The sequence below is a fragment of the Myodes glareolus genome, chromosome 5, assembly GCF_982192425.1.
Source record: "Myodes glareolus chromosome 5, mMyoGla1.1, whole genome shotgun sequence".
NCBI classification, from domain to species: domain Eukaryota; kingdom Metazoa; phylum Chordata; class Mammalia; order Rodentia; family Cricetidae; genus Myodes; species Myodes glareolus.
The window spans coordinates 72,873,325-72,887,120 of NC_142030.1; the positions used below are offsets into that span (position 1 = coordinate 72,873,325).

A 13,796-nucleotide genomic window follows, 5' to 3' on the forward strand; every position below is an offset into this window, starting at 1 on the left:
ATGTGGTTGCGGTTGCTGGGAATTGAACTCAGGACCTCTGGAAAAGCAACTAGTGCTCTTAACCACTGAGTCATCTCTCTAGCCCAAACATAGTAAAATTTTAATGTACAGTTAGAGGGTCTATGATATAAAACTTCTATTTTTCTGTAACTTTTTTCTGTTATGCTTAGTTTGTGAAAGCCATCCAGTGTTTTGTTTTTCCTTTTATTTGCCAAAAGTAATTTTTCAGGTTTTTACTTTTTTTTCTTTTAGTTTTTTTTGAGACAGGGTTCTTTGTAGCTTTGGAGCCTGTCCTGGAACTAGCTCTTGTAGACCAGGTTGGCCTCGAACTCACAATGATCCGCCTGCCTTTGCTTCCCGAGTTCTGGGATTAAAGGCGTGTGCCACCACTACCCGGCAGGTTTTTGCTTTCTTTTTTTTTTTTAATATTTATTTATTTATTATGTATACAATAATCTGTCTGTGTGTATGCCTGAAGGCCAGAAGAGGACACCAGACCTCATTACAGATGACTGTGAGCCACCATGTGGTTGCTGGGAATTGAACTCAGGACCTTTGGAAGAGCAGGCAATGCTCTTAACTGCTGAGCCATCTCTCCAGCCCCAGGTTTTTACTTTCTTGAAACAGGTTTTTACTATGTAGCCTTGGTTCTCCAGGAGCTTGATAACATAAACCAGACTGGCCTCAGTCTCACCCTGCCTCTCCTGAGTGCTGGGATTAGAAGTGTGTGTCACCACCCTAGCAGGTTTTATTTCTTATGTTGGTAGACCCTATTACATAGCATTAGGGAACATAAAAATAAATTTAGAGAGTTTTTCTGTCTTCTTATATGTACTGTCATATTTATTTTTATAGTTTATTTACTTAATGAGACAAGGTCTTATTATGTAGCTCATAGATCAGGCAGATTTGGAACACTGGAACTAGCACTCTTCCTGCTTCTTAAATGCAAAAATTATAGGCATGTACCACCAGGCTTGACTTACATTCTCCTTTTGAAGTAATTGAAACAGAGACATTGCTTACACTCCCAGATTTAGAAATTGAGATAAGAAATTTAGATACACAAAAACAAATTGTTCATTAATATAAAATTATATGCTGCAACAGAGCCAAATCTAGAGTTCTGTCTGTTCTTTCACTAATGGTTAAAACAATAACAGTCAATTAAACACATGAAGCTAATTTATGGGTGACTTATGAAGTACTGGTCACAGTGAAATTGCGATAAAGTGGTGGATAAAGTCTAGTGAAAGTTCTAGGTATGCAGAATTGTATTTTAACATTTTTTCTTTTTTATACGTAGGGATGTATAATTTTGTGTCTCCGGGGTATACGTGTCTGTGTGTGTTCATGTGGTTGTGTGCACATGTTGCATGGAGGCAAGAAGCCAATACTGAGTGTGTTCCTTAGTCATTCTCATACTGGAAGCAGTATTTCACTGAACCGGGAGCTTCCAGATGTGACTAGGCTGTTTGGCCAGTGAACTCCCGGAATTCACTTGTCTTCACCTCCACAGTCTAGGTAACACTTGAATATCAGCACTCAGGAAGCTAAGGGCCAGGAGGATTTGTGCAAATTTGAGTTTAGCCTCGGTTATACAGTTCTAGTTCAGCCTGGGATATAGAATGAGATTCCCATTTCCAAAGAAAGAAAGGAAAGAAGAAGGTAGAAAAGAGTAAAGATATGTTACAAAAGATTAAAATGATATTTTTTTTAACTTTTATTCTTCTCTCATACATTACAGCCCCACTACAGTTTCTTCCTCCACTCCTCCTAGTCCCTCTCCTCAAGATCAACTCCTCCTCAGTTTCCCTTAAAAAATAAAGAAAAATAGGCCTCCTACAGATATCCATCAAACATCACTTAACAAGATACAGTAAGACTGAGATCAAAGCCTCATATCACAGCTGGATATGGCAACCCAGTTGGAGGAAAAGGGTCCCAAGCATAGGCAAAAGTATCAGAGATATTACCCTACTCACATTGTTGGGAATCCCACTGGAATACTTAGCTACGCAACCAGAAAATCTAGCTCAGACCCATACAGGGTCTGTGTTTGTTACTTCGGTTTCTATGAACTCCTATGAGTCCTGCTTAGTTGATTCTGTGGGCCTTGTTCTCCTGATGTCCTCTACCCCTCTGACTCAGTCCCCCCCCCCTTTTTTGTTGCAGGTTTGCCTTGGCTCCACCTAGTGTTTGACTGTGGGTGTCTGTATCTGCTCCCATCAGTTGCTGAATAATGCTCCTCTAATGACTGTCGGGCTAGGCACTGTTCTATGAGTATAGCAGAATATCCTTAGAAATCATTTTATTGACTTTTTTTTTCTTTGCTTGTTGTATTTGGTTCTTTTCTGGGTCTCTGGACTGTCCTGCTTCTGGTTCCTGGCCCTCTAGGCAGTGCCAGGCATAGGCTGTAGGCTCTCATATGGGCGACAAGTTGGACCAGTCATGTGTTGACCACTCCCATAAGTTCTATAACACCGTTGCCCTAGCACATCTCACAGGCAGGACAGATTGTAGGCTGAAGGTTTTGTAGCTGGATGTAGCTGGATAGACCTCCCAGTCCCACTGCTAGGAGCCTGCCTGGTTAGAGAAGAGGGCCAGTTTGGGCTCTATATACCCCATTACTAGGAGACTTTGTTGGCAGTTTATTGTTTTTATATCAGTCTTCTAGTGCAGGGGATTAGACCCAAGGCCTTACACATGCTGAGTATACATACTACCAGCCCCCAATCTTCTTATTTGTCCTCTGCCAAATTAAATTTGGTCTAATCTTATCTATTTAATTTATCCTCTCCTCACTGCCCTTTTTCCCTCTCTTTGCTCTATGACAAAAGCACTCTTACTCTAGCTCAGTTAATTTATTTTTTTCTGCTGAATTCTTACCACTTACTGCTTTCAATCTTTCATATGTGTTCGGCTTATCTTTTCTTACGAGAGATACTCACGTTTTTGTGATGAATGTTTTGAAATCTTAGCATATACTGACTGTATTCTACTTTGACATTTAGTTATATTAGACTCCTTTATACATATTCTTTATGTCTCCTTTATCTTTTTGTGTCTGGATCCTCAGAGTACATATATGGGACAGTGGAATTGAGTCAGACAGATGTATTTTGGATCATGATAGTGCCACCTACTTCCACTGGATCAGAAAGATGCCAGACTCTGTAAGCTCTGGGTGCTTTGTTTATAAAATAAAGATGATAATGTCTGGCCCAAGATGATTAGAAAGATTAAGTAAACTATTATGACAGCCTGTTGATGAACATAGACGTTTCCCATTCTTATTCTCTGTAACTGTAACAACAGTACACAATTTATATTTTCTAAATAATTGTTTTTTTTTAAATTTCAGAAATCAGATGATACAGACATTGCATACTATAATACAAACAGAGAACAAGATCTGAAAAGGTAAATTCTCTCTCTTTATTCACATCTTTTACAGTTTTAGCTCAGAATTAATGACACTAAAAGATTTTTTTCCCCCAGTACTTGAGCTCGAACCCCAATATCTTGTATGTGCTAGGCAAGCACTCTGTCATTGGGTTATATCCCTACCCTTGGGATTCTAGGACAGGTTATTACCATGTAGAGCAGGCTGACCTGGATCTTGTCGTGTAACCTAGGTTAGATCTTCAACTCATGATCCTCTTCCCTTATCTTGAGGCACCATGATAAACATCTGGACTAAATATTTGTTTATGTAAATTTTAATTACTTTTATATTTATTTTATCCTTTTCTATTTATTTATATGTGCTTTGGTATGTGGCGATCAGAGAACAACTTGTATGAGTAGGTTTTCTTTAGCCACTATGTGGATCCCAGGGATTGAACTCAAGTTGTCAGGCTTAGTGGTGGCAAGTACCTTTACCCACTGAGCCACCTTGCTGGCCCAAGACTAAATGTTTAAATTTGGTAAACTTTTTATTTACTTTGTTTAGTATTGTTTTACATGCAGATATTTCTGGTAATATCATAGATTACTAGAAGTTTAAGAAAAAAGTTGAGGAAAAAATACTAAAAAGCCAGGCAGTGGTGGTAACATGCATTTAATCTCACCACTCAGGAGGCAGAGGTTGGTGGATCTCTGAGTTTGAGGCCAGCCTGGTCTACAGAGTGAGTTCCAGTACTACATAGAGAAACCTTGTCTTGAAAAACCAAAAAATAAATAAGTAAATAAAAAAAAAGTTGAGTGAAATTAGAAAAATCTATCAAAACTGTTGTATAAATGCACTCAGACTCAGTATGAATTATTATTAACTCCAGGGAACTGGTTTCGATACATAATTATAAGATACATGACTTCATTTTATGTGCTAGTAGAGAACTTGTAAAATTTACTTAGAAATTATTTATAGATTACTTTTATAGATTACCTGTGAAAGAATATGTAATTTACTAAATTATAGACAAGGCTCTAAAATTATGTTAATTAGCCTTCCTGTGAATTCAACTAATGAATGTGAAAAATGATGGAGAGAAGGAAATTATTTTTCTTTAATTTCTTCATTCTTTGGATAAAAACTTCAAAGAGTTTTATAGTTAAGGAGTTTCTTGTTAATAATGGAGATAAATATAAAAAGAATAATGTGTACATTAAGTTACAGACAATTGTGAGCTACCCAGTGTGGGTGCTGGGAATGAAACTCAGGCCCTTTGCATGAGTGGTGTGTACTCCTGAGCGCTGAGCCATCTCTCCAGCCCGATTGACTGTAACATAATGACACATCTCAGCAGTGTGTAAACAAGTACAACATGTTTCTGTGCTGCTTTATAGATCGGATGTAGAAGTTGACACGCCCAGAAAGAGATCAAAATTCAGTTCTTCCACTGAAGGACCTACTGAACTCCAAGTAACATCATATTCAAATAACAATCGAGTTACTTCACAGAGTTGTGCATCAAATGGAACTAAAGATACTAAACTTAAAGATAGTAAATTGACAAATATTGGAAGTAAGCTTGATTATGAAATAAAAAAACATCGCAGCATTAAAATTACCAAAGATACGAAATCTGAAGCTGAAGGCCAGACAAAGGAAAAGAATTGGCCTCATTCACTTATTCAGAAAATGAAAGAATTCAAGAAAGAAAAGAACAGTAAACTCAGAGACAGTTCTGAAGAATTGGAGAAATATAAGAAAAATCAGCTTCCTCAGAATTACAATTTCAGCAATATAATCAAGGAACCGTTTGACTCTGGAAGAAAGAAGATCAGCTTCAAAATTCCCAAAAAGCCCTCTGGCGCCATCCAGAAGCTTGTAAAAGGAAACGTCTTCAGTGTTGATTCTAGAAAGTCAAAGAATAAGCAGGAAAAAAAGGAGTGCTTGAAAAGTTCCCAGACGTCATTCGATTTGACCAGGCCCAAAGCCGGGAACTTGTTTTCAGAGTCCACATGTAAGCAGACTGCCTGTGAGGGGAAAAGGAAAGACCTTCATGAGCATCCAAGAGTTAATATTAATAGTTCAGATTCGAAGGAAAACCGTACCCAGGTGATGTATAAAATAGAGGATTTGCTTTTAGCAAAATCATTTATTTAAAATGTTCAAGTTTTAGTTGCTTCTGTTATTGATGATAATCGTAGAGTGCTAATTCAGATTTAGCCATGTAGATAATGTATCCATGTCTTGTTTTTATTTTTGTTTTTTTAAGACAGGGTTTCTCTGTGTGACTTTGGAACCTGTCCTGAAACTCATTCTGTAGACCAGGCTGGCCTCGAACTCACAGAGATTGACCTGCCTCTGTCTTCCGAGTGCTGGGATTAAAGGCGTGTGCCACTACTGCCGGGCCCTGAGTCTTGTTTTATTATATTTCATTCCAGTTGATTTAGGATGATATTGAAAGCACCTGGTTTTGGAATCAGGGCAGTATCTAGGTTCTGTGTTCAGGGACAAATAACTGTACATATAGATAGTGGTAAGCAAAGGGAGAAAAATTTAGTCAGAAAGGATACAATTCCAGGCAGCAGCAATTTATTAGAAGATATACTTCCAAGGGGAAGAAGCTGATTGGGATAGAGAGGAACTCATAACTTCCACCCTACTGCACAAAGAGTTGCAGTTTTATGTTACTTTAGTTTGGATTTTTAGCTTATTTGCATAGCACTGGTTTTTCTGTGTGTACTTGTTATATGTAGTTCTGCATACATACAACTTTATGTGTTACATATCATATCTTAAATTAGAATCTTAAATCTCTTCTAGTGGTTTATAATATTATAATGAACTATAGGTCACCTTTGCACCTTTTATAAGAGTTGCCTTGGTCATGGTGTTGTTTCATAACAATAGAACAGTAACTAAGACGCTGTCATAGGAAAGCCTAGTGTTTTGTATTGTATCTTGTAGATGGAAGAGAGACACTGAGAGGTAATCAGGGAAGCAAGATCATTGAGTTTTTCCATTCAGAGTCACTTTGTTATCCACATTCAGTGTATTTAATAAAGTATAGTATAGTAAGGTGGAGCATTAATTCAGTGCCCTCTAATATTTCTTTCTACTTGTATTAGGCTTAGGAAGTTTCAGAGATGACATGAATTTCTTACACTAGGTGAAAGATTCATTGACCTCTCTGGAAGTGATGTGATGTCAGAGAACAATGAATAGAACAAGCCTAAAAAAGATAACATAGATATTAGAATATCTAGTTACAAGCAGCTCTGATTATTTTAGCTATCTCCCTTGGCACTTTTTAGCTTAAGAAAACCTTAAATAAATTTTAATTATATTTAAAGTAAGAGGGAGATCTTGTCATGAAATATTAAAGTGCTGGTACAGAATTGGAGTTTATGGAAAGGTTGGAAAGTTTTTTTTTTTTTCCCTTCTCTATTAGAAGACAGACAATAAAACAGATTTCTGGTGCTCTCACTACATGTAATGCAGCCCTGTGGGTTTTGGCCTTTTCTTCTTAGCTGTTATACAGTCCTCAAATTTCTTTGTTTTGTTTTGTGTCTTTTATCAGGTTACTTTTAGAAATGGCTCAGTGACTTCTGCACTTGGTTTTAGTGAAAGGGCTGTGAAGGAATTCAGTGATTTCTGAATGAAATTTTTCTGCCACTGAAAATCTGCTTATTTATCTTTATGTTAGCATATAATTCTGTTACTGAAAGAAGAGTATTTTAATGACTGAAAGCCCTAAGGAATATGACTCACATTTTATGACTTAGGAGAACAGGTTTTTTCTAGAGGTGATTTCTCATGCGGGGGCAGTTTTATCTCTCAGGGTGTTCATTAATGTTTGGAAACTCTTTTCTTTGTCAATATGGTGGGGACTGGCAAGATGGCTCAGTGGATGAAGGCAACTTGCCACCAAGCCTGATGACTTGGTTTTGATTCGTGGGATCCACACGGAGGAAGGAGAGAGCTGACTCTGCCAAGTTGTCCTCTGATTTACACACACAAACATAAATACATATTTTTATTTTTTTGTTATTGGGGGCAGGGTGAGTATCAGTTCTGGTAGCTGACTACTTGAATTCAGTGATGCTGTTATACACCACATAAAGCTTAACTCAAAATCCTTTTCTCATTTCAGAATTTTGAAACACCATGTTCTTCAGTGTCATCTGAGAACATCCAAGATACAGATGAAGAGGTTACTGATGCACTTTCTTATTTTGTTTATTTAAAGAAATTCAAACAGTTCGTCCGTCCTTCCTTCCTTCCTTCTTTCCTTCCTTCTTTCCTTCCTTCCTTCCTTCCTTCCTTCCTTCCTTCCTTCCTTCCTTCCTTCCTTCCTTCCTTCCTTCTTTTTTCAGTGTGTGTTTGTGAAGGTAACTTGCAACAGGGTCTTACTATGCAGCCTAGGATGATCTCAAACTTGTGATGCTTCTGACTCGACCTCCTGATTGGTGTAGTTACAGGTATATGTCAGGATGCCTAGCTAAGCAGTTGCTATTTTTAATAAACTATCTGTAAAAAAGTCTCAACTTAAACTCCAAAAGAATTCTGTATATTGATTTACTAGGAAGATCAGTCTGTAAGTTTTAATTAGGTCATCAAACACCATTCAGAGGGGCTAGGGATGCAATGCGGTAGTAGAGTACTTTTCTAGCAGAATAAGGCTCTGGGTTAATCCTAGCATGGGGTAGTTACTGGGAGAAGTCTATACATTTGCTTGACTTTTGCTTTTGTTTCTGATAAGCTGCTCTACTTTAAACAGAGGGTGGTGTTCATGTACCACAAGTTAAATTTATTTTGATTTAATGTTATGCCTTTCCATATTTATACCTAGACTTGCCAACCTGTTCTTCATTTTTCTACTCAGCAATAAGATGAAATTGTTATTGTCAAAAAAAAGTCCACAGTATTTTATCTTTTTGCCTATTGCTATATTTTCTACCTAGAATCTTCTGATTTATCTTTATGAGGTTATTGTGTAAATTTTATGTTGCCTGAGTAAATTAAAATTCACTGCCATTTTGCATTTTTCTCTTTAATATTGTTGATAACTTTTATTTGTAATACTTTTTCCTCCTGTTTTATGAGTCAGTACCCCTTGATAAAAGACTGCTCCTGACTGCTTTAAAGATAGAACATACTCTTGTTTCTTCTTTTTTTTTTAAAAATTTTAAATCATACAGTTTCTCACTGTGTGACTCAGGCTGGCCTTGTTCTTGCTGTGTGAAGAAGGCTAGCCTTGAATTGAATGATCTTCCAGCCTCAGCCTTCCGAGTGCTGGAATTGTAGGTGTGTGATGCCATGCCCAGCCATATTTAATTTTTTTATATCAAAATACCATCAGAGAAGTACATGTAAAATGAGAAGGATCTTAAGATTTATAGTGCAAAGCCAACGGGATGGCTTGCGGGGGTAAAGATGCTTGTGTACATTCACTCCTGTGTTGCCCCAATGCAAATAATTTTAAAGTATAATACAATTAATGATAAAAGATTTAGCTTAGTTTCTGATGGAGGATAAACAATATTAGAAGTGTCAAGGACATTGGACGAGACATTTTTGGTTTTTAATAGAGGCAGGGGTTGAATCCAGGGGCTCACACATGCTGAGCAAACTTTCTAGCACTCAGCTGTCTTCTCAGTTCACACTCACTTCACACACATTAAGATGGAGAAAGCTGACTCCTTAAAGTGAGATGAAATAGACATGACAGTGAACTTATTTTGTTGTCTATATACTAGGTTTTAGGCAAGGAACTTCACATGACTTAACTTTAATTATATAAAAATCATAAAGAAAATAGACAAATTTAATATTCTTTATAAATGGACAAGTTAAGTTCTAAAGTAGTAAAACAGTTTGTTTGCCTAAGGCTACAGAAAGGAACTGATTTTAAAACCATGTGGTTATAAATCTATATGCTTTACTGTGTTGTCTCTTATTTCTCTAAGGTGTTTGTGATGTATTGCTTTCTTATTAAATATTTTTAGTAAGTAATTCAGATATTTCACTGGGGTCTTTTAAAATGTAGATGCAGATAGTAGAAGAGCTCCATGCTGCACGTGTGGGGAAAAGTGTGCATTTACCTGTGGTTCCACCTTCTGGAGAATTAATGAGTATGGAAATTGACTTGGTGGAAGATGATGTGCATTCTTCTACTGGTATACTCTATGTTACTTTTTATGATCTGTGCTTTTTCTAAGAATTGTTGTACTAGCATTCAGGTTTTACTGTGTACAGATGTTACAAGGTGCTCATTTAAAATGATAATCATGAATTTCTTATCCTAGTAGACTATTAGACATTTTCTCAAGAATAATCAGGTTATGCACTGTCTTTTATGCTTGCTCTTAATTACAACTTTTAGTTCTTTTAGTCATATAAAAGCACTGATCAGATAGAAGGCAGTTTGCTTAACAGTATTATATTCATGATTTCCTTGTTAATATAGTAAAATTTTTAATACTGAGAACACATAATAACAGTTATTCAAAATACTGGACATGGTGGTGCATGCCTGTTGTTCCAGCACTTGGGAAGCTGAGGCAGGAGGATTAGGAGTTCAAGACTGTTTTGGGCTATGTAGAGTTCTAGGACAGCCTGTTCTTTATAGTCTTATATATTCCTGTCTCAAATAAGGTTATCTAAATTAGTATGTTATATTGAATTTACTATAAAAATTATAGTACTACCTCTTATTCTTATTTAAAGTGCTTATATTTTACAAATTTCTAATCATTTTTTCTGTATGATCTGGTAGGAAACTTACTAGATCTTCCCAAAGGTCCTATGAAATAACACTGCTGCTTTTCTTTTTTCTTTTTTTTTTACATGCAAACAGATTTTCAGTAATTATTTTAGTGAGATTATAATAAAATTAATTTATGCTTCTTGAGTGCATAACTCTCAGGGATGCAGGGCAGAATTTAGAACCGTACATAGTTACTGCGGGGGCAGGTCAGTTTATGTTGAAAATATACCCACAATTTATGATAGTTTACTGGGGTGGGAACTTGTGGTTACTATTTTTTCCATTAAGAACTGAAGTAATCGGAGTTTTGTAGTCCCTGTTTAAAGGACTTCTTCCTATAAGAATGTTCCTAAGAACACTTTTATGGACAGTTCGCTAGTCTTGATCCTGTCTGTGCCTGCACTTCTGCTTCATCAGGCTTCACTTTCCCTTGACCCTCTTTTGCCGGACTCTCTGGCTTAAATAAGGTTGTGGGTGCTACCCAGGGAACCCTGGCTGGAGTGAAAGTCACATGGCAACAGTAGTGGATCAGATAGGTGTTAGTTTGAGAATCCTATGATTCTCTTATTCCATTAAGCTAAGGTTTTTAAGTTCAATAAATTGTCTGTACTTTTATGATCCCCAAATTTGATCATAATGTATTTTCAAGTGTTGTGAAATCCCACCTCTGCTCTTCTTCTCCAGTAAATACTGCCACAGACAAAAAGCTTCTAATTGTTATTGACACAAATATTCTGATGAATCATCTCAAGTTTGTTAAAATTTTGAAGACTACAGAGATACCAGGTATATATAAAAATTCACAGATGCTGATTTTCTTTTTTGAGTTGATATTCTGTATTAACAGTTGTTTTTTCTCACAGTTGTATTACGTCATCTGAATTTTTTAAAAGATATCCTAATCTAGAAATTTAAAATATACTTTTGGATGCCACTTAGCATATTTAAATTTTGATAAAGATTTGTTTGGGTGTTGTCTTATTATTGAAAGGAAATGGTTTAAATGAACAGTATGTAAAATTATTTGTTTATTGTGAAATTGTTTACATTTGCAAACCTTGATTATAGGACTCATGTTTGCTAAATTCATTCTTTTTGTAATTTGGTAGTTTTTAATATTTAAATTCTTAACATGCCACAGGATATGTGTGGAAGTTAGAGAATAACTTGGAGACAGCTTGACTCCATTTATCTTGCCACCATGTGGGTCCTCAGACTTAGCAGCAAATGTACTTGCCCGCCAAGCCATCAAGATGGCCTGGAGGCTGTGTACTTTAAAACTTCGACTTCTACAGAAACTGATGTAGAAGCTCAATGCATGTTGGATTCTAAGAAATGTTTCTGTTTTTAGGCTTTGACACACTTGTGTTAATAATTCCCTGGGTGGTTGTGCAAGAGCTAGATCGCATGAAGGCAGGAAAATTATTAAAACATGTCCAGCACAAAGCTGTGCCTGCAATTCACTTCATCAATGACAGCCTCAGAAGTCAAGATAGAAAGCTGTGGGGTCAGTCATTACAACTGGCATCCCAAAAACTTTGTAAGTACTATTGTTCCTGGGTGTCTTTATCCTTGATAAAGATTTGTTTGGGTGCTGGCTTATTACTGGAAGGAAGTGATATAAAAATTAACAGTGTGTAGTCCTTTATAAAAATGTGAAATGGAAAGGGTATTGTGGCAATTTTTGACTCATTTTGGGAGTCTTTGGTTTTGTCTTACTGTTTTTTCTATCCTTTCTTAGGCTGTGTTAGTATTTCACAGATAATGATTATATAGTTCCTTATGTGTACTTGAATATACTATGGAACTTTAGATTTCCCCCTCTTTTTTAAATAATAGTTTTTATACATACTTGACTATGCTATAGAACTTCGGATTTTCCATTTTTCTTAAATAATTTATTTATGTGCATTGATGTTCACCTGCATATGTCTGTGTGAGGGTGTCAGAAACCCTGGAATTGGAGTTAACACACAGGTGTGAGCTGCCATATGAGTGCTAGGAAGTGAACCCAGGTCCTTTGGAAGAGCAGCCAGTGTTCTTAACTGCTGAGCCATCTCTCCAGCCCCCCCTTTTTATATAATGATTTACATTTTCCTTCTGTTACTCCCTCTCCCTCCTTTCTTCTCTTGTTCCTCTCCTGTCTTCCCTCTTTAACCTTTTCCCTTCTTCTTTTTCTGTCTTCCCTCCTCTATCTCCCTACCTTCCCCCTTTTCCCTTATATTCCTCCTCTCCTCTACCTTTCCCTGTCCTCCCTTTTTTTCTTTTTGGTTTTTCAAGACATGGTCTCAGCCCAGGCAGACCATGAGCTCACTATGTAGGTGCAGATGACTTTGAACTCTTTACCCTTCTTCCTATACTCTGCTAGTATATGCTATTATGCCTGGCTCACTTTTTGTGTTTTCTGCCAAGGAGTCATGTTTCCTTTCCTGTACTTCTCTAAATGCAGTGTTTTAGATGTTAAGGAAAAACATATACAAGAAATTTAGTTATAGACTGTGATGTCTGGATTCAGAGTTCTGAAGATACTGTTTCGCTATCCTCATTTTATTGAATGAGTTTTCTTTCAGATATGTTTTAAAAAATAAAAGCTTGGACAAGTTTTAGCTTTTCAGCAAAATTGAGCAGAAGTTATAGAAATTTCTCATATTCTTCCTATTCTCATGCATAATAATTCTCTTATAATCAGTACTTCCCACCAGAGTAAGAAATATATTACAACCAGGTGTGATGGTTCATGCCTTTAATCTTAGCACTTGGGAGGCAGTTGCAGGCATATCTCTGTGAGTTCAAAGCCAGTTTGCTCTACGTAGTGAGTTCTAGGACAGCCAAGTCTACAGAGAGACCCTCTCTCTCAAAAGACCAAAAAAGAAAAGAAAAAAGAAATGTATTACAATCAGTGAACCCACTTTGGCACATCATTGTCACATAGTTTATATTGTATGGGTTTGGAGAACTATATACTGACATGTATCCACTGTGCTGCTGTCAGAGTAGCTTCGTTGCCTTAAAACCTACATAGTTTTAATGTGTAAATATTGCCTAGATTACTCAGGTGATATCCTGATTTCTTATCTTTGTGTAGGTGTATTTTTCTGATGTGTGTGTATATACATATTTGTGTATGTTCTCCTGTACATGGGAAAGCACAGTTGTTCTGAAGAAACAGGCACTTATTTAAATTACCTAAACTATTATTCCAGCCCTCCCTGCCCCCTCCCCAGCTTTTTTCCCCCATTGCCTGGTCTTATTCTGTAGCCCAAGCCAGCCTTGAATTTGTGACACTCTTCCTGCCTCAGCCTCTTGAATACTGGAATTACCGGCATGAGTCAACATGCACAAGCAATGTCTAGATTTCTGATATACTTATTGACAGTTATCTTTCCATTTGCAGATGGATTGAGTGATGAGAACAATGATGATCGAGTATTAAAATGCTGTCTGCAGTACCAGGAATTATTTCCATATTCTCTTGTTATTCTGTGCACGTGAGTGTCATAGTCATTGTGTTTTTGTTTTGATTTTTAAAATAATAACTTACAGTAAAGAATTTTTAGAAATTTTATTTACCAAATTAAGGATCAAACAATTTTCTAAATCTACCACTAATCATACTCAGCTATTATTTTTTAT

At 36.6% G+C, this 13,796-nt stretch overlaps 1 protein-coding gene across 13 annotated transcripts in view; it reads left to right on the forward strand.

Moving 5' to 3' along the window:
• Positions 1–13,796, forward strand: part of Swt1 (SWT1 RNA endoribonuclease homolog) — a 69,382-nt gene that overhangs the window by 15,265 nt on the left and 40,321 nt on the right. For all 13 annotated transcript variants that reach the window (XR_015001390.2, XM_048431031.3, XM_085688126.2 and 10 more), the window contains 7 exons: positions 3,365–3,423; positions 4,792–5,506; positions 7,548–7,607; positions 9,444–9,573; positions 10,848–10,949; positions 11,515–11,703; positions 13,558–13,651. Coding sequence is in view for 12 of the 13 variants with exons in the window: in XM_048431031.3 (XP_048286988.1) it covers positions 3,365–3,423; positions 4,792–5,506; positions 7,548–7,607; positions 9,444–9,573; positions 10,848–10,949; positions 11,515–11,703; positions 13,558–13,651 (1,349 nt within the window). In the remaining variant the exon portion in view is untranslated. The remainder of the gene's footprint in view (positions 1–3,364; positions 3,424–4,791; positions 5,507–7,547; positions 7,608–9,443; positions 9,574–10,847; positions 10,950–11,514; positions 11,704–13,557; positions 13,652–13,796) is intronic.